This window comes from Strongylocentrotus purpuratus, unplaced genomic scaffold (assembly GCF_000002235.5).
Source record: "Strongylocentrotus purpuratus isolate Spur 01 unplaced genomic scaffold, Spur_5.0 spur5_scaffold_1, whole genome shotgun sequence".
NCBI classification, from domain to species: domain Eukaryota; kingdom Metazoa; phylum Echinodermata; class Echinoidea; order Camarodonta; family Strongylocentrotidae; genus Strongylocentrotus; species Strongylocentrotus purpuratus.
The window spans coordinates 5,698,593-5,719,564 of record NW_022145594.1 but is presented as its reverse complement, the minus strand read 5'-3'; the positions used below and the strand labels follow the sequence as shown (position 1 = coordinate 5,719,564).

The following is a 20,972-nucleotide window of genomic DNA, read 5'->3' as shown; positions in this document are numbered from 1 at the left end:
CTGTAGCTACACTGTCGCTCATATAGTTGGAATATTTTTTTTTACCCCAATTTATGGAATTACTTTGATAATGATTTATTCCTAATAGATCTAGATAATAGTATACATTCTTAGATTTTATTGAATAATAATTTGCCAGTGTTTGTTTTGCTAAACTGCTAAACCATATGCTACTATGCTTATTAACTAGGGGACCTACGCCCTGAGGCCGCCATCCTTGTCAAACTTTGCTTATGATTGCGATCTCCTGCACTTTTCCAACATAATAGTTCGGATAATACTATAAATTTATGATAATAAGTTATGGAAATATTAATTTTCGTTATTATATGTATATGTAAAAAAACATTTTGACATGAAGAAACTTTAATTGTTTGTATATGTTGTACTATATATAGTATATATGCAATAAGGTATACCTTACATGTATATGTTCTTTGTTATTCAGTTATATTATAATTGGAAAAATGGCAGAAATAAAATAAAATCAAAATCCAATTAAGTCATAAATGACAGTAATGAGGATTAATGCCCCACAAAAGGGCACTTATATCACATCGACACGGTTTTGATCCCGGGGCCTCACAGTTTCGAGGCCATTGCTTGGCCACTGAACCATGACTGTACGCAGCCGGGGCTAGGGTAGGGGGCAGTTCCCACAAAATTAAAATGCAATAATTTTTCAATAATTCATTGAATTCCCCCCCCCCCCCCGGTAAAAGCTTCTGTGTGCCCATGCCACCCAGGCCTCCCCCAGTCAGTGAGGTGCTCAAAATAGCCCAGTACAGTTCCAAATACAACAATTTATTCTCTTTGCGTCAAAGCAGAACTGAAAATGAAAGGAAAAGGTCTGTGAAAGTTGAGCAAATTCCGATCAAAAAGAAGAAAATTTAGAATTTTTGTTCTGCACGACGTATCTTGGGAGCCGGCCCCTCCCATTCTAACAAATGTCAAAATATTGCTGTATGAATCAAGTTTATTCCGTCATCAACTACACAACGGTACATCAAAATGGGGAGGACCTCGCAAGATAGGCCTATGTCCAGTAAGGTATAATTGCCCATTTGTGTTTGATTGAGTATAGCCTACCCCTTCGAATATTCATATTATACAACTTGTTTTTAATCGTTGGAATAGTTTCTCAAACTTTCACATATACCTGTTCCTCTTATTTTCCTGCTTCTATGAAAACCAAGTTAATATCTGGATGGACTTCCCCTTCCCTTTTATCCTCAAACGAGGTTTGTATTTCCATAATTTCAATATGTATTCACATTAATTACTCTATGGTTGAGTGAAACATAACATAGGATAAATTAAATTTATTATTATTCATATTATTCATATTATCATTATTTCAGAACATTTACCATTATTATTTTTAATTGTATCATCATTATTATATCATCATCCACATCATCATAATCATCTTCACCATCATCATTATCATCATCATTAGTATTGTTACTTATTATCACCCTCGTATTATTTATTATTTAGGAACAGGGGACAGTCGACGAGTTTTACGTCATTGTTCATCAATATCATATCCGCGTTCAGGGGCCCGCGCTAATTGACCCTCCTGTACACTGCACTGTATACGTATTGCACTTGCACTGCATGCAAAAGGAATGTACTGTACAAGTCTATGTAGATCAATATGGCGCGCCTTCGTTTCCCAGGGAGGCCTGGCCACAGATATGGACGATCACTGGTGCGATATCTTCCAGAAAAAGATAGAAATCGTCAGCATGCATTCTTTGCACGTACAGCAGCCATCCAGAGAAATTTGAAGTGGTTTTATGATCTTTTTGGTGACTCTGACGAGGTAAATTCATGTAATGTTTTTGTCTATTTTTCGCGTGAAAATCGATGGTTGGTCGTTGTCGTTGTGTATTGTTGAATGAATGAATGAACCTCTGCACTGCAATGCGTTGTGTAGTAGAAATGTACATACCATTCAATGCATGTAGACCTAGACCTACACTAATTAAACTGTTACTGGATTATGCACCTAGATCTACCTCTTACTGTGTTTTTAATGAATGTCCGGCCTATAATATAGAGTCTAGGCTATATTCTATATTTTTCTACAAAACCTGTCATGAGTGAACTAAGATTAGAATTAAGAACATGGGAACATGTCAAGACAAGTGTCAACTCAAATGAATTAGGTCTACATTCAATTCATTTCAGTTTCACATTGTCTTCAATCTTGACTTGCAAAGTTGCAGTTTCATGCTGCATGCAAATCCTCAGATTCAGGATATCGTCAGCTATCTAACTTTGATGATGAAGTGTTGAGACTCGAGTGACAGTGACCATGCATGAATCAAACATGCACAAAATTACAAATGCAATGAGGTGTTAGACTCTACGTTAGTGTTACTGAATAGATCTAGGCCTACTGTGTTACTGTTAGTGTTATTATTTTTGTCATTGTGAGCAGGAGGGGCGCTGGTCCGAGAATAAGGATCGTCTTTGTAAATGGGCAGGTCCAAGCTATTTGGTTGTGACGTACGGGACATTTAGAGACTTTAAACAAGAAATAACAACAGATGAAATTATTTATATGGCTATCTTTTGGTAGGAGTCTGTGGCTATTATGGGCTAGTTCATTTGTGGAAAGTTTTAGTTCTGACCAATTTTTTAATTAATTTTAAATGTAATTAATGTGCTGCGTGACGTACGGGACGCTTGTTTAAAGTCTCTAAATGTCCCGTACGTCAAATCCAAATAGCTTGGACCTGCCCAAATGCGGATAGACGCGTACTCAAAATAAGGAGCATTGATTCTCATTTCCAATACGCGCGTTGGCGATGGTAAAAACGGATAAAAAACGCTAATCCTAAAAAAATGACATGATTGAACTGTTCAAGGTTTTTTTTTCACAGCAAAAAAGCTCTTTAAAATGAAAAATGTTTACCTAGCTAGTCCTATATGGGTGCTGCATGGGCTTAATGATTTTTAAAATATGATATTAAATAATATCACCAAGCCTGACTTTTTGCCTGTGTGGAAAGCTGTGAGAACGATACTACAAATGTGAACGTAATCACACATTCCTGCGCACGACAAACATTGCAAACTACTGTCAGAGTTCGCTGAAGGACTCTTCTTTTTTTCTTTTTTTTTTAGTTACTCGTGCAGTACATTTCAAATGGGTCAAGAATTAAACTGAAATTGTGGAACTGTGTTCCTGATGGATGATGAACTGGGGTCCTTTCTCCATGACAGTCGTATCTTTGTCCGCGATCTACAGAGATGTCCAAAAGCAGAAAACCTGTTTCACAAAACCATGATGAGCAACAAATTCAAGATTTTGATACTATCAGCTAAAAGATACAGTTTTTGCCCCAATTAATCCATCAGATTTTATCCTGAAGTACTGAAGGAGATGTATATGAAGCTTAATTTCACTCAAACTGTTTGAAAAAGTAAAAATCTTTGAGTGGTAGCACAAAGGATACAAACAGCAAAAATTTGCATGAAAAACATGTCTTACTAATGACATCTCAAGATTTTTAAAAAGTTGATGGAACTCATGGTTAAAGTTGCTTTGGAATTTGGACAAGTGAATACAAATTTGAAAGTAAGAGGATACCTTAACTCATATCCAATTGAAAGAAGACCCTGTCTTTATTCCTACTATGGAAAATAATAATAACACAATATTTTATGACTCACATTTAAAAAATTAATTTATCAAATAGATATGATTTGTGTCAGTGTTATGCTTGAAAAGGGGAAATGTCTAGAGTAATACCTACACAAAATTCATCTTCATTCTCAATTTCTCATGGGTCTGTAATTGCAGATCTTCAGGGACTTTTCTATGGTAGATTGATGTACAGGTATGTACAAATAGTATTGACATGTACAGTATGTTATTCACTTTTTTAGGCATTAAAAACTTACAACAAAAGTTTTTATGCTTGCGTAATGTGTTTATTTTCACACCAATAAGAACTGATCTGTGAAATTAGAGCTTGAAGATCAAGAAATAAGTTTAAAATAAATTTAAAGTTAAAGTTGCCTTGAGATGGCGTTCTAAAGGGATATGACAGGTTTGGAGTCGCTACTAGGAGTTATAGCTACAGTTGTCCCTCGGCAAGGACAGTTTATGAAATACTTAGCGTACAAGTTGAGCGACAGCTCTTGTAGTTATGACAGTTTCAAGAAACGACCCCCAGACATATGATTTACAATTACATGTACATGACAAAAAATGTTCACCCGTGCCGAGGGCTCATGATTTTAATCATGCTGACTTTCCGACAATAGTCATTTGTAGTGTTTTTCAATTAAGAGACACTTAAAGTTCAAGCAAACGCCATTTTATGCTAATCGGTAATTATATTTTGTACATTGGATCCTTATTTGCTTATCCGGCCATGATCACCTCCTCCCCTCCTCCCCTCCTCCTCCTCCCCCCCCCCCCCCCCCTCCTCCTCCTCTCTCCTCTCTCCTCTCCTCCTCTCCTCCTCCCCCTCTCCCCCTCCTCCCCTCCTCCCCCTCCTCCCCCTCCTCCCCTCCTCCCCTCCTCCCCTCCCCTCCCCCCTCCCCTCCTCCCCTCCTCCCCTCCTCCCCCTCCTCCCCTCCTCCCCTCCTCCCCTCCTCCCCTCCTCCTCCCCCCTCCCCTCCTCCTCTCCTCCTCTCCTCCTCTCCTCCTCTCCTCTCCTCCTCTCCTCCTCCCCCTCTCCCCCTCTCCCCCTCCTCCCCTCCTCCCCTCCTCCCCTCCTCCCCTCCTCTCCTCCTCTCCTCCTCTCCTCCTCTCCTCCTCTCCTCCTCCCTCCTCCTCTCCACCCCTCCTCCCCTCCTCCCCTCCTCCCCTCCTCCCCTCCTCCTCCTCCCCCCTCCCCTCCTCCTCTCCTCCTCTCCTCCTCTCCTCCTCTCCTCCTCTCCTCCTCTCCTCCTCTCCTCCTCTCCTCCTCTCCTCCTCCTCTCCACCCCCCTCCTCCTCTCCTCCTCCCCTACTCCACCTCTTCCCCTCCTCCCCTCCTCCCCTCCTCCCCCTCCTACTCTCCTCCCCTCTCCTCCCCTCTCCTCCCCTCTCCTCCCCCTTTCTCCCCCCTTCTCCCCCCTTCTCCCCCTTCTCCTCACCCTTCTCCCCCTTCTCCCCCTTCTCCCCTTCTCCTCACCTTCCTCCCCCTTCTCCTCCTTCTCCCCCTTCTCCTCACCCTCCTCCCCTATCAACAAATAGACCTTCCTGCATGACTGTAGCTGAATTAAAGGCTGTTTCACTTCTAGAACAAAGGGTCAAGAATGATGTAAGAAGGAACAGGATTGTATCAGGATACAAAACAGGATGCAATCCACTAGTGTACTCTCTAGGTGCTATATAAGAATAGGGGTGACCAGAGTTGCATAGAGCTACAGGGTGTGTCAGAAAAAAATAAACGCAGGATATTATTGCGCCATTAATGTAATATAATTCTTAGCTTTTTGATATATAGACCCAGGATACAAATGTTGCAACCGCTACAGGGCGAGTCAGAAAAAAATGTTTTAAAAGGGAGCTGTAAAAAATCAGCAAAAGGAGTAATCATATATCTACTTTACGAATCGTTTTCAGTTTTTTCACTGAATTGCAGAAGAAGAATAAAAAAACATTGGCCTACATGTACATGTAGGGTTGGTGAGAGAAGTAACTACAAAGAAATGAAATAGAAGAGAGATAGAGAGTTAAAATATTTCAGACTTCCCTATCCAGATAAAGAGCCATCAACATGAATATTGTGTTATTTTTAATTTGAATCGGATGAATGAGGATATGACGTTATCAGTGCTTTGTGAAAACTTGAGAAGTCCTGCATGTACATTGTTTAATATAAAGTACAGACCAATTATATAGATTGACTGCTACTGTCAAGTGTCAACCAACCAGGGAAAGCTACTTTTAAAAGAATGCCTTTCAGGGTTATTTCAGAAATATCAAATATTGCAACTCCTATTTCTAAACATGTACAATTTGATAAATGTGTTGTTTTTTCTGACACACACTGTACTAATATGCTACTTGATTTTAATACTTGGCATATGCTCAGTACAACATTTTATTGCATGCTGTTAGGGAGCCTCTTCATTTCCTGATTAAAGACCCATTCAGGATAGGAGTATTTAAAGGTCTAATTTGATCAGCATTTCTTCTTCAAAAAACCTTTTTCTTTTTACCTTTGTGTATTTCTTTTCTTTTGCATCAAAAAGGGTGTTGATGCTGATGACTCAGGAAAAAAATTATAAATCTTAAAGTTTGTATTGTACATGCAGGTTATGATGTAGAAAGTTCTTTGTTAACAAGATGTTAGAGATTTATCTGAGGTACAGTACATGAACAAACTTTTCATGATTTTTGAGATTATACATTGTGTCTCGAAATGCTGAAACAACTCTATGCTGTAAGATTAGTTAACAAAAAAGTAATGCCTGATGTCACAGGGAATAATTTTCCTGGTATCGCATCGCAATTTGCTATGCATTTTTGCATGACTGCTATACAAAATATCTTTCGTGTAGCAGTTTTCTTCCATAGAAATGTACAGAATTTCATTTTAAATATTCATCCATCGGCTGAAATTGCTAATCAAAAAATTTGAGGAAAATTATTCCCTGATGTCATGAAGTCTGTCTTAAAGGAAAATGGTCGCTCAGTGTTTTTGTTGGTACATGTATGTGTTGTGGTTTTGTAGACGCTCCTTCTCTTTTGTGGTTTAGTTTGCTCAAGAGCCCCACAAGATGTAAACGAGAATAGTATGTTCTAGCACTATTTTATAATACCAGGCAAAATCATCAAAAAGTGAGGGTTGGTCTTGGATGTACTGTACTACCAGCTTTCCACCTTTGACAATTACCAAGACTTACATATTTACATAATGTATGCGAAAAATAAAGTTCACTAATTTTACTTTTCTAAAATTATTTCCCATGTACAGGAAGATGATTTCCAAGGCTTCTCAACCTCGGAGATCGGTGAATTGCCGTCACCCCTTAGGCGCAAGAAATGGACGAAGAAGGAGGACCCGTCGCTTTCGCCCAAGATCAAGAATGTCAAAGCCGCCTGGCCCATCATGGGAAGGAGAGCGGGAAGAGAGATTCACTACACCAGAGGCGATTCCTGCGCAGAGATGAAGAGAGGAGAATGGAACACATCCAAACCGTACAGGACAAAGCAGTCGAGGGTCACCGAAGGAAGAATACAGAAGCTCAAGCAGGGAAAGAATGGCAGCTTGGGTGTCGGCAATCGCGAAAAGCGGTCAGTCGGTCGGCTGTCATACAGGGACATGGTCAAAGGTTTGGATATCGTCCGACCGAAGCTTATTCCTCCAAAGCCACCGAAGATCAAGGAACCGACAGCCGCTTTTACAAAGGTGGGAGGAAAGACCACAGGAAAGATCCGTTTGCCGTTCATGATGCCAAAGCAGAAAGCGGGAGCGGCAAAGACGACAAATCCTACAAAATTCAAGATAAAACTTCTTGGTGATGGAAAGCAAGCTCAGATTGTCAAAGGACGCGGAAGCCCAAGGAAGGACACAGGGGTGCCGTGGGGTAAGGCAAAGCTAGAAAAGGCACAGCTGTTACTCAAGAAAGCAAGAGGCAAGAAATCCGAATCGTCACCCATGAAATTTAAGCCATGGGGAAGAAAGAAACTGTTGATGGCTGAAGCTCAAAATGGAACATTGGACAAGGGAGGGAAAGTGATCTGTGTGCCAAAATCCAAACAAGTCAATGTGTCAAAAGCCATGGAGCTGGTGAAAAAGGCAAAAGGTGCTCAGAGGAAGGATCAAGAGGTCTTTGGCTCAGATACGCCTGGTAAGAGATCAGTCAAGTGTTCTAGCAAGCTGGCTGATATGGACATGAAAGGGGTCGACCTTCAGTTCCTGCATCGGAAGGTCACTCCTCCAGCCAAAAAAGGGACTCTCTCTAAACAAGCTGGTTTGAAATCTAAGAAAAAACTGAAGTTAGATGGCAAACTTGAGCCAAAGACGCCTAAACCTTTGAAGCCCAGCTTTGGCTTCATCATGCCTGTTGTGAGCTCCCGTTCGTTGCGGGTAATCAAGCCAACAAAAAGGTTTATTGAGCAAGAAGAGTTTGGTTCCAGTCTGTTAACATCACCGTCGGGCCAGGACTCCGGTGACTGGTCTGATATTCCTTCAGATTTAGATGGTTCCTTCTTAACCACCGGAAGCCTACAGGCAACGGAGAACGACGATATCAAGAAACCCTCAAAGCCACCCCAATCAGATCAAACTGAACTGTCAATGAAAGGCACTAAGAAGAAGAAAGCCAAACACAAGGATAAGAAAGAAAAGAAACACACTGCTTTTCAAGATGAATTTTCGAAATCAATTAAGAAAAAGAAATCCTCTCGGAAAAGAAAAACTAAGGTGAAGTCTGAAAATGAAACTGATAAAGAATACAGCCCACAGTCAGAAGAAAAGAAATGTAGGGAGGACAAACGGTTGTTGGCAATGATCAACGCAAAGATCAAGAATGGGACAGCCCTTACTGAATCTCAGGAGGAAACATTATTAGGCACAACTGAAGCCAAGTGGCAACCCTTGAGAGCCGTTTACAAGAAGGTTGTAAAGAAGGACACATTAAATGAAGAAGAATCTGCAGCTTTGAGGACATCTCCTCTGGTATTGTTCCAGACCTTGAGGAATGGGGAGGAGCTCATGCACATCCGAGGCAGAATCGACGGATGTGCCACTGTTGGTGAAATATTGGAGAAGACCAAGACTGGAATGGATCTTACTCCGGGGGAGAAGGAAAAGATGGATCGTTACCGGAGAATCACTTCGGAGAGGCAGGCAATACTTCGGTCAAAGCAAAGAGCTGAGAGGTTGCTGAAGGAAGGTGAAGCTGGCGATGGTGCCCCTGTTAATCCAAATAGCATGAGCCCTAGGGCGGATGGAAGTCCAAAGGTGAATGCAACCAGCTCAAGTCCTCGGGCAAAGAAGAAGCCAGAGCTGACTGAAGAAGAGAAAGCCAAACTGTTGGAACAGGAACGTGAGCGGCTGATGAAGAAGTTCTTGGAGGAGAAGGAGAATTACGTCAAGACAGTCACAGAGCATAGAGAGGCAGCTCCAGCTGACGGACTACCATCAATGAGGGCGCTGTATAGAAAGGCGAAGGAGGGATTAGAGCTCACTCCTGATGAGATAGAAAGGATGAAGAAGGGAAAAATTATCACTAACAGGAGATGCAGACTCCGTAACTTGAAGAAAATGCTCCAAAAGGTTTACAAGGGTTCCGGGAAAGAGAACGAAGTTGCAATGCTTGACGATCAGGAACCCGATGGTCAGGAACCCGATGGCCAGGAACCCGATGACCAGGAACCCGAAGGCCTAGCCCTGTCAGGAGACAGTCTTGGACTCTCTCCCAACTCCCGCCAATTACTTGCCTTAGGATCAGAGCTGTATGAAAGGAACAGTAAAATTAAGAAGAAAAAAAGAAAAAGAAGAACATTCTGGACAACACATTATCTGTAGGATTAGGTAGCATCATGCCAATGTCAAAAGTTGAACGTATGAAGTGGAAAAAGAAAAAGAAAAAGAAGAAAGCTAAGGGAGGCATGACCAAGGAAGAAATCAAATTGCGGAAGAAGAATGCCTCATCCAAGCTGCTTTTGAAGGCGAAGCAACGCAAGCAGAAAGGGAAGGGGATGAAATTGAAAAAATCTGCGGCAAGGAAGCTGAAACTTGGAGCTGTCTTGGAAGACGAGATGGACAGCCTGTCCAGGATGAAGAGCCTTCTACATGATAAACTTCTCAGTCCTGCAGACAAGACTTTACAAGACACAGGTGAGTCACAGCTCTATCACTTCAGTTAGTCCAACCCACAAGTTTTTGGTACAATGCATTTCTCAGGATTGCCAGTTTTGAGGCAACAGCCTGAATTAAGCCCCTGGCAAGTTATTTTCATATTTTCATTCTAGGTAATTTTCAGGCCCTCTGATCAATTCGAACTGGCATCCCTGATTTCTTTGTAGTTGTAAAGCGCTTTGAATGTAATAAGTACAAGGATCACTTAGTCAATAATTTACCACTTTCAAAAGATTAGGACAGCGTTTCACAAAACAATCATAAGTACAATTTCGCTGGTAACACATTACATCAAGTTTATTAAATGTAATACATGTTTCAATGGGATGTTGGTGAACTTGGACTTGTACAGTTTCGTGAAACGATGCCCTGTTGAGCCAAAAGGCACGATTGTCCATGTTCTATAACAAAATATATAGGTCAGCTTCAGTAAGTGCTGCTGGTTTTGAGGAATACATACTGATATTAGGCAAGTAAAGTCAAATCTGTTTATGGAATGGAAACAGAAAAATGAAGTGGTCACCTTTCGTGACAGGTTCTGCAAAACATATTTTCTGCTAGAGCAAACCAGAATTCCCCCGAAGTTCATATCTATCGACATACAGTACATATCAAGGTATGTTCTGTCAGCTTGGAGGCCGATTGCAACGTTCCCACACATCAACATGTTCTCTGCCATTTTGGTACACTCTTCAGTGTCATTCTACTCCATGTCTAAATGTTCCCCCCCCCCCCCCCCAGTTAGCTCTTGGGGGTTTCCATCTAGATCTGGAACCTTCTCCTTTTCTTCCAATAAATCTTTCAAGAGGATCTGAAGTCTTTTAATGTGGCTAAGTATTTTGCCTTTCTTTCTTTAACCATTCCTATCAGGATATTTTGTTTTAGCCCTGTCATATGCAGTATTTGTAAGTTACTAACCCAGGCAAATTTTTTCTCTCCATAGAGTGGTGAATGTTTTCACTTTTGCTCCCCCCCCCCCTCTTCCATAAAAATGATAAAACCCTTAACAATGGTTTTTGTGTGTTTCTGTTTTGTAGTGTCTCGTCAGATGGCTGATGCTTTGGAAGCGGATATGTCTCCTGATCAGACGGAAGCATCCAACGCCAATGTACACCAGGTGGGACTAAAGATATCCATCCAAATTATTATATTCCTTGATGATGTCATCCCTTTGAGGCTTGTTCAAAATGCGTTGAGGTAGAAATGAATCGCAACTGCAAAGGACTTGCATGTATTCACTCAGCTCTGTGTTACCTAATACATAACATCACCATTTAAAAAAAAGTGCAGCGGTTTTCCCACGTTTTATCTGAACGAGCCTTGAGAATAATAAACGGGTGTTTAATCTGTGTTTTGGGATAAGAGTTAATGCACTCTAGGCTCACAGAAGAAAATTTATTCATAGGATTGCATGCTTTCTGTTGTGAAACCGCTGAATAGCTTTTGATTCTGTTGGTCGGATATATTTTTTTATATAGATTTGGGTGCAAAGGTTCATATTTTTCCAAAAAAAAGTAATTGTTTATGGTATACTGGCTTGGCAATCATTTAGTCTACATAAATTGAAATTAAACAAAAATCAACCCCGGGTATTTGTAATTTATACCTGTTAACTTTGGCATCAGTTCATAGAACATAAGTGAAGACTTTTTTTTAAGGGGGAAGGGGAAGGGGGGGGGGGGGGAGATAATGTCATCATTAATAATTGACACATCCATTTGAAAGGTACAGTAGGTTGTTATTGAGTAATGTAAAGAATTATCTTGGCTTTCATTTAGTCCCTTTTGCCTCCTCTCTATATCAGGTTGCCAATGAAGTCACCGTGGGGAGTGTTGCTGTGTCGGGTGGACCTCGCATCAAGCATGTCTGCAGGAGACAATCCGTGGCCCTGGGCTACTCACCAGCCCGCTACGAAGGGCAGGGGCCCACTAGCCATGATAGCCTCAAACTGAGTGCTCTGCCGTTCAAGGAGAGGAAGAAGCTCTTCACGAGTGATGGTGAGTCTGTCCTTAGGTCAAAGGTCAATACTGACCATTCAAGCGGTGTAAATGTTCTATAAAATAGCCACAACTTATCTCACTTCCTTGTATCAGGCCTGATAATTACCTGATTTAAATCAGTTTCCTGAATGATTTTTTTTCCCCGATTTGTTTTCTTCCTGGTTTTCCTGATTTTACCCCCTATTTTTTTCCAATTTTCTTACTCATAAGGGGGAATGTTGTTAGATGCCATTTTTTTCTCCCCAAAATATGTTTCTTTTTCCTTTTTTTTTAGTCAAAAGGGGGGGGGGTGGTTTAGTGCTCACTATCACCCCTGTTTGTATACAAAGTTACCTAATGAATCATGAATTTATGCACTATGACTGAATACTTGCTACATAAAATGTTATCTGTAGATGACAACAGTGACACTGAAACTGGGTCAGAGGGTGATCTCTATGGCAACGAAACGTCGCCCCGACTCTCCACCCGAAAGCGGAAGCCGACGGCCAAGAAGCGTGCCATGGAGGGGTTCCTCACCATGGACGAGGAGGCCAATTATCTGGAGAAGAATTATTCAGACTTTGCTACCAAGAAAGAGGCAAAAAAAGTCTTGAAGCTCAAGAAAGCCTTGCAGCAGAAGTCTGAGATGGCTTCGATGTCGACGCCCTGGTCGTCGATGCCTGAAGGAGATGAGGAGCTTAATGTGAAGAGGAGGTCGAGGTGCGGACAGTGCTCAGCCTGCTTGCGCAAATATGATTGCAAGAAATGTGCAAACTGCCTGTGAGTATGTTATGTTTTACTCAGTGGGATATGGTGTGAAGCAATTAGACATTATCTCTGTAGTATTTCCTTAACCATCATCTTTATTCTTAACCATCACTATATTTCCACCTCTGCCCCCGTGTCATTACTGACAAATACAGCAGCCATTCTGACAACTATTATTACCATCCTCACCATCATCACCAACACTATCATCACTTTTGTTATCACCGTCATCATCTTTAAAGTCATCATGATCATCGTCATTATCATCTTTCAGCATTATTTTCTTTATCACCATCATCATCATTATCATCATCATCACCACCATCAACAGCACCTTTCACCAAGATTACCATCAAATCTCTACCACCACTATCACCAAAAAAATGATCACCATCATAATCATTACCACCTCTATTATATCTGCACCACCACCAGCATCACCTTATGTAAACACCCCTACTGTATCAATCTGTCATATGTAGTAGGGCTTGATGATTCTTTCTGTAATTGTCTTTCTTAGTCACGAAAATTAAGATAATATTTAATGATCATGGAAAGTAATTTTCCTTTTTATTCCATCATACCTGTTTCGGTGAATTGCTGTTTGGTCCACAACCAGTTTGTCTACTATGCACATGTTCTAATAATCACTTTGTCTTCTAATTTATTATTATTTCATCTAATGACCATTTAGGCTAATTTCCAGTTTGTCTAATTAAAGCCCGTTTTGTTCACCTTGATGATTATTATTATTATGATTCATGATCAAATGATTATTAGACCATATGGATAGTAGACCATATGGGAATAGATCACTTGGGTATTAAACAAATTGATTTACTCTGATTGACCATTACCTTAAAGCGTATCTGCCATAGTTCACAGGAGGGATTAGACTGCCCTGCAAGGTCACTGGACAGGTGGTTATCTCATCAACTCGGCTCTCAGTTAACAAAAGAAATAGAGAATCATGGGGGACCAATGGTCACCGATTAGGCATGGTTTGTTATATAGAGGGCGCAAGTAGCTACAAGTAGTGCAGTGGGCCTTTAACTTCAAGTCATGTCAGGCATGCAGTGCTCATTCAGCTAAGAATAACCATTTCATCTGTGTATGTGGTTTTTTTTCAGGGACAAGCCCAAGTATGGTGGTCGCGGTACCAAGAAGCAAGCGTGCATGTAAGTTTATCCCTTGGAATTTTTTGCCTTCAAGCTATTGTTTTTTTTACCCTAGATTCCTCTCTTTTTTTGAAAACTTCTTTGTGACAATCATACAAATAAACTTTATTCCTAATTTTACCATGAGAAATTCCTGATTTTGCTGTGAAAGGTTGGCAGTCATGATTTTAAATTCATTTTTTGAAGTTGATGTCTTCACACTTCGTCTTTTGTCGTCAAGACACCCTAAATTTCACAACCTGCGACCCGTTTCACAATGCCTTTTTTCAATGACAAGTGACAAAATCAGTGACAAATCTGCTGATAACCAATCAGAAGCAAGCATTTCGCTAGCTTATAACAAAAACTGTCATTTTTCACTGATGACAAGTTTTGTGAAATGGGGCCCTGGTCAAGATGAAGAAAGGTTGGCAATCATGCTTTAAAGGGATTGGGTAACTTTGTCTCAAATTCTGAAACAAAATCCTGGATTTAGTTCATGCTGCAATCGTAATTATAAACGTTTAGGTCAGTCAGGAACCCATGACTTTTACAAGCCGATCGCCTGTCTGATTATCAAGATATTTATGATTGGAAATCAAAATTCAAAAATTTGTTTTCCAAACGGTTTTTATAATACTACAGTCTATTGGGAACAATGAGTATGGTAAAACTGGTCACTAAAGATTTTTACTTTTTTGAGGCACTTCATAATCATTTTGAAGCGCAATTTTTTAGGGCTTCATTATTACACCATATCACAGACACTGATGACAAGTAGGGCCATGCATCTCAGATTTAACATTGTTAAACGATGCCTTTAACATTTATTTTGAAATTCATGTCCCCACCTTTCATCTTTTTGTCTTCAGACATCGTAAATGTCACAATCTGGTCAAGATGAAGATGTGGAGGTTGAAGCAGATGAAAGCCAAGAAACTCATGGCTGTCCCAGAGCAAGCACAAAAGGGTAAGTTTCAAACATTAGAGAGTTGTTTCAACTATACCGGGAGGTCGTGGGTTCGAACCCCGGCCACGTCATACCAAAAGACGTTAAAAGATGGAGTTGTTGCTACCTTGTTTGGCGTTCAACAATAAGGGATAGAGCAACGTCGATCTGGCGCTGCTCAGTGGCTGCCGGGCTCACGATCAATTGGGCAAAAAGAATTTCTGTTTCGGTTTAATAAAATTTGGAGTGGACTATTAGGCTATTATTATTATTATTATGCCTATCTTCTTCTTCTTCTTGTCCTTACTCCGTTGGCTTTGGAGATCGGCAGTATTCCGCTGCAAGCGTCTGGTCTGATCATTGAAACCGGTAGTGGGGGTATAGTGATAGGTGAATTTTGTTCTTTTTCACTTCAGTTTTGAAAAATGCTATTTATTAGTTGAGTTCATGAGGAGAAATAACAAATTATTGGATCAGTTGTAAATTCAACATTGTTTCAGTTATATGATCTTTGAAGGGGACTGGTCATTTTATTTTCAAAAATTAAAGGGGAAAAAATGTTTCATGTAAAAAATTGATTTAATGATTTTTAACAGAACTTATGTATATGAAAGTCCACATTAAATTCACTGATCAAACTAGTCTATTTTGAAATATCTTGAAATTAATTAAAAGAGTGTATTCCATCTAGAGATGGCCTGCATCACATTCAACTGTGATATTGTTCTTGTTGCTTTATAGCTCCATCTGTTCCTAGACCTGCTGGGGCCAGGATAAAGAGAGCTGGAGGGGACGTGCTGGATGAACTAGCCCTGGTCCCGAGCAATAAGAAGGGCCAAGCGGGGGTAAGCTAGACCTTACTACGCTCTCTGTCTGTCTGTCTCTCTCTTTCTCTGTGTCTCTGTATGTCTCTCTGTCTCTCTCTCTCTGTCTCTGTCTGTCTCTGTCTCTCTCTCTCTGCCTCTCTCCCTCTCTCTGTCTCTCTTTCTCTGTCTCTTGCAAAAAAGTTGTCACAAAATTTGTATAAGCGTCCCAGATGCACAAAACACTAATTTTGCATATTTGTTTGTGTATTTTTCAGTAGTACTTTTGGGCAAAAAAATTGGAATTGAAATTGAAACTAAGTATTTATTTTGCATTTAGAAATCAATTTTTTTACTGCCATAAATTTGCACACAAATTTATATAGAGATGCAACTAAACTCCTGAAAATGTCAATTTATTCATATTCGTCATTGTATTCATTAAATACAGTCATTAAAAATGGTTTGGAAACAGTACACATCGTTATTATTTCACATGAAAAATGTATGAAGTGTTCAAATACGGTTAAAATTTGAAATAACAAATAAATTAAGAATTGAAAATGCCTTTTGCTTGCATGATAAGGGTGAGAAGACTGATGCGAACTCCAAGTCGCTGAGGACTGTCAAGTTTTCTAAGAAGATCCGTGGTAAACATTTCATCAAGACTGACTTTAAGGTGAGCACAAAATACATACATATTGATATTTATATAACGCCTTTATATAAACATGCTCAAAGCGCTTTACATTGCTCTCCAAGTGTGGAGAGCCTCTAGACAGAATTTTTAAATTCTTTTAGGTGATCCTCAGGCATTGGCTGGTGCTAAATATCATTATGTTTACAGTATGTTCTAACATTTGTTAACCTTGTGATGTTTTGTATGTTATCATCTTGCCTGGAAATAAAATAAATAAATAGGTGCATACACTGTAAATTTGTTTTGTAAAGCTGTATAAAGTAATTCAAAAAAGTTGTGCACCTCATGCAGTTGAAGTTGAGACTATCATTTCAGGCTGCAGCTATCTGAATTTGAACAGATGCAAGAACCTTGGGACCAAATTTCTTTAATCTCTTAGTCTGGATCTATTTACTGTCATATCACACCTGGAGGGTGTTTCACAAAGCCTTTTTTCAATGACAAGTGACAAAATTCAGTGACAAATCTGCTGATAACCAATCAGAAGCAAGGATTTCACTAGCTTATTACAAAAACTGTCATTTGTCACTGATGACAAATTTTGTGAAACACCCACCTGAACTTGAATGAATATTTATGATGTAGGTGGAGGTTTGACCAGATTTTCTGAAATGAACTGTTTGATTTTGTCTTCTTTGACACTTTATGGAAGCGAGTTCACCATACACCAAGTTTCTGAAATCGTTTCAACTATATGAATTTAAGTGGAGGTTATTTTTTAAAATTTCACAAATTTGTCCTCAAATTACCGGTTACATTTACTCATTTATGATAGCCAGATTGCCTTTAAAGCCAACCAAGCACAATGTGATGTTCTAGATGGGAAGTTCTTCCAATATATATTTTTCTTCTTCTGAATGCTTCTCATGAGATTCTTTTCCTTCCTTGTACCTTCTCTTTCAATGAGATTATATAATAGATCAGGGGAGTGTTTCACAAAGACTAAGATCGACTTTAAGTTGGACTTAACTATGGCAGGCCGTTCATGCCACTGTTTGCTCTCACCGTTTGCTGGCATGTGTCTCTCAAGGGATGTACAAAGCGTGGTCACAAATCTACAGAATTTATGTTTTTTGATAGTTCATTATTGAAGGAAAAACATTATCTTAATATCATAATTGAGAGATCATAGTTAAGTCCAACTTAAAGTCGATCTTAGTCTTTCTGAAACACCCCCTTGGGCCCTGTATTACAAAGAGTTGTGATCAATCGCAAGTCCTCCAATCAATCGCAAGTTCGCAATCTATCTCTTACAAAATAAGTTGTGATATATTAACTCTTTAAAAGAAATTTGGATTACCAAAGTAGCCATTCTTCTTTCTTCTTTCATTTTACAGGATGACTATGATATGTCTGTTGCATGGAAGCGTGGAATGGTGATCATTTCTTCAGACCCTATGATACCCAGGACTATATGCTATCTATGTGGCAGCAATGGCAAACATGAGGTAATGCACCACTCTCATGATATGTTTTGCTTCATGAAAAAGACAGAGTAGGCATTATTTGTAACAAGAGGGGGAGGAAGGGGTGCTGCTGTGTTGGAAATCAGTTTTACGACACATGCACAGGGGACAACTGCTGCACTATAACTTGTTTTAGATTGTTACTGAATTTGAACTTCAATGCTGGAACTGACAGTTCACCTAATCCTAGATCCAACCTAAAACCAATTTCAACACAAGCCTTAACCCTGTATCTTGGACTAAATGAATCCTTTAGCAGAATGTCACAGAAAAAATGGGGGAAATGGGGAAAAAATAATCAGTTGTTTAAGACTTTGAAGTAAACCGAGCAAACCAATGCACAGCTGATTTTTCAGAAATGGAAATTAGTTGATAGATGTTGTATCCCAACAGTTTGAAGGGTATCATCTAGGGAGAGAGAGAAAGAGAAAGCGATAGATACATGCATACAGTAGATGGAAAGATACATACATAGATAGGTAGGTAGGTATAAAGATTGATATATACATATAAGTATGTACATGGATAAATAGATAAGTATATATGTTGCCTCACCACATTCTATTCTTTGCCCATGAAGCTGGTGTATTGCAACGTTTGCTGCGAGCCTTTCCATGACTTCTGCCTGGAAGAGGATGAGCGCCCTCTACCTGACGAAAAGGAGAACTGGTGCTGTAGGAACTGTCGGTTCTGCCACGTCTGTGATCACCAAGATAAGGTAAAAACAAAGTCTAAAAAGAAAAAGAAATTCTGATGGAGTCATCAAATATTCTTACATTTGTTGTTGTTGCATTCTTCTTATAGGAGCATCCCAGAATGATGTCATGCAAAAAGTGCGGAGTCTGATTTTTTTAGTCACAGATGAATATCAGATAAATGTTGACATCTTGACTTACTTGACTTATGCCGTCCACGCAGGCCAGGGGCCTCATGATGGCTTCTGTATGGTGATGGTATGCCAAGTCTTTCTGTCTGCAGCCAATCTTGATGCATCTGTCAGCCTGTCAGAAGCAAGAATTTCACCAGCTCATAACAAAAACTGTCATTTGGAAATGGGGCCCAGATATTTAAACGTTAATGCAAGTTAAATATCATGTAAGTTTTATTCTTTGTTCCTACTTCACAGGAAATTATAGGTGGGGATAGCCATTTCAGAGAGCTTGAAGCTTTGTTTTTAGCCAGTTTATCTACATGGTGCTCAAATTATCAGCCCTGGGGGGTGTTTCATAAAGCTGTTCGTAAAGTTACGCATGACTTTACGAATGACTTGTATATGAAGTGCCAGATAGGATGCCCTAATTTGTTTCTGATATTTCTAATAACCTCAATTAAATTATGGCAAAAAATATACTTTGCATTAAAAATGTTTGTTATAATAAGAATGTTAATCTACATCTGCACAGTTACAACTTAATAAATAAAAATCAATAATGATTGAGCATCCCGTTTGGCTTTTCATATACAAGTCGTTCGTAAAGTCATGCGTAACATTACGAACAGCTTTATGAAACACCCCCCTGATGTGAGAATAATGATTGCTTTGTTTTGTTTTTGCAGCTGTTGACTTGTCATAAGTGTCACTGTAGCTATCATGCAGAGTGCCTTGGTCCTAACTACCCCACGAAACCATCCAAGAAGAGGAAAATATGGGTGAGTAGAGCTTATTTTCATTATACTAGTATTTCAAACATAAAGAGCCAGTTTTGGGGTGTTTTTCCACCTGTAATTATTATTTTTATTATTATGATTAATTTGTTCTGTAAATGTGTTATGCCATGTTATTAGCATTTGACATCGTTGGTGTTTTGCAGGTTAGGATAATACATACATTTAAAAGAAGAGCGTTCTTTGCCCTGTTTGTAAGTGCACAACTTTTGAAATTGTTTGTCATGCTTTTAAAGTTAAAATTTTTTTTGTCTTTTTAAATTCAAAATGGGCTCATGAATTGTTATCCTTTATAATTCGTAACAAAATTAGGATAAACATTTGATGTTTGATCATTTGAATTGCATGTGTCATTACTTAAAATATTTAATAAACAAAAAAAAATCCCTAGCCCTATCAGATACATGCTAGGTTGTTGCCTCATCCAATTAATTCAATTTCTGTGTCTGTTCCTTTATTCTTTTGCTTGCATTGCTTGTATAGTCAATTAGGTCCCCCCTTTTGAAAAATTAATCATGATTTTGATCTGTCTCATGCAATATGAGTACTGACTGGTGATCAATTCTTTTAATAATGCATTCCCCATTGCAGGTGTGTTCTCGCTGCGTGAGATGCAAGAGTTGTGGTGCTACCACTCCAGGCTCAGACCCTAAAGCTCAGTGTACATTATTTATTGTTGTCAGATTAGTTAAAAGACTGGTGATCAAGTCTTTTCTTCATGCTATCCCCATTACAGGTGTGTTCTCGCTGTGTTAGATGCAAGAGTTGTGGTGCTACCACTCCAGGCTCAGACCCTAAAGCTCAGTGTACATTATTTATTGTTGTCAGATTAGTTAAAAGACTGGTGATCAAGTCTTTTCTTCATGCTATCCCCATTGCAGGTGTGTTCTCGCTGTGTTAGATGCAAGAGTTGTGGTGCTACCACTCCAGGCTCAGACCCTAAAGCTCAGTGTACATTATTTATTGTTGTCAGATTAGTTAAAAGACTGGTGATCAAGTCTTTTCTTCATGCTATCCCCATTGCAGGTGTGTTCTCGCTGTGTTAGATGCAAGAGTTGTGGTGCTACCACTCCAGGCTCAGACCCTAAAGCTCAGTGGATGCATGGTTTCTCACACTGTCAAGAATGTGGAAAGCTCTTTGAGAAAGGTCAGAATAATATTATGTGTTTTATATCTTACTCATTAGTGAAATGTAAATGATGGTAACAAATATATTGGTAATTTTTTCTTGGGTCACTATACTTCACTTGTCCAGTACTAGGTGGATAATCTAGTCAGCTTCTGGCAGGTGAGGGCTGATTATGATATACAAATAATGAATGGTTATGAGTTCAATAGTGTGAATATTTTCATGAGTTGAAAGATTAACATTTTATTCAACGAGGCGTCAGCAGAGTTGAATAGAATTAACGTTAATCTTTCAACGAATGAAAATATGCGCACCATTGAACGAATGAAAAACATTCATTATTTGTTTTATACAACATCGAAGAAGATCCAGTAGAACGTTATTCAACAAATTATGCTTTACTCCTTATATTAAAGATAAATTAAAGTTGGAGTCAAGCCTTCTCAATTACATTCAGATTGCCTTCGCGTCAGATACACGCAGGGATACGCGCGCGCGCGGCAGAGAGGTACGCAGTCTGCATATAACC

General features: G+C 39.5%; 3 protein-coding genes across 3 annotated transcripts in view; all 3 read left to right on the top strand.

Moving 5' to 3' along the window:
* The first annotated feature begins 1,623 nt into the window (after positions 1–1,623).
* On the top strand, positions 1,624–9,530 carry LOC115920866. The gene is made up of 2 exons (XM_030977566.1): positions 1,624–1,828; positions 6,933–9,530. Exons 1-2 carry the CDS (start codon positions 1,661–1,663, stop codon positions 9,489–9,491), a joined length of 2,727 nt encoding a protein of 908 aa, XP_030833426.1. The 5' UTR covers positions 1,624–1,660; the 3' UTR covers positions 9,492–9,530.
* On the top strand, positions 9,481–20,070 carry LOC105445719 (histone-lysine N-methyltransferase 2A). Its single transcript, XM_030978429.1, has 12 exons — positions 9,481–9,803; positions 10,862–10,941; positions 11,629–11,821; positions 12,220–12,586; positions 13,705–13,752; positions 14,604–14,701; positions 15,422–15,525; positions 16,070–16,162; positions 17,521–17,631; positions 18,230–18,367; positions 19,207–19,299; positions 19,906–20,070. Exons 1-12 carry the CDS (start codon positions 9,506–9,508, stop codon positions 20,068–20,070), a joined length of 1,788 nt encoding a protein of 595 aa, XP_030834289.1. The 5' UTR covers positions 9,481–9,505.
* A 237-nt stretch (positions 20,071–20,307) lies between these two features.
* LOC579728 overlaps positions 20,308–20,972 on the top strand; it is a 35,765-nt gene continuing 35,100 nt past the window's right edge. Inside the window, exon 1 of the mRNA XM_030978427.1 lies at positions 20,308–20,461. Coding sequence (XP_030834287.1) covers positions 20,323–20,461 — 139 coding nt within the window. The 5' untranslated portion in view covers positions 20,308–20,322. The remainder of the gene's footprint in view (positions 20,462–20,972) is intronic.

Excerpts from the sequence above, each read along its gene's own strand:
- LOC115920866 (XM_030977566.1), top strand. The coding sequence starts at position 1,661 with ATGGCGCGCCTTCGTTTCCCAGGGAGGCCTGGCCACAGATATGGACGA. Across the intron at positions 1,829-6,932 it reads TTTTTGGTGACTCTGACGAG|GAAGATGATTTCCAAGGCTT; the intron begins GTAAATTCATGT and ends TCCCATGTACAG.
- LOC105445719 (XM_030978429.1), top strand. The coding sequence starts at position 9,506 with ATGCCAATGTCAAAAGTTGAACGTATGAAGTGGAAAAAGAAAAAGAAA. Across the intron at positions 15,526-16,069 it reads ATAAGAAGGGCCAAGCGGGG|GGTGAGAAGACTGATGCGAA; the intron begins GTAAGCTAGACC and ends TTGCATGATAAG. Across the intron at positions 17,632-18,229 it reads GCAGCAATGGCAAACATGAG|CTGGTGTATTGCAACGTTTG; the intron begins GTAATGCACCAC and ends TTGCCCATGAAG.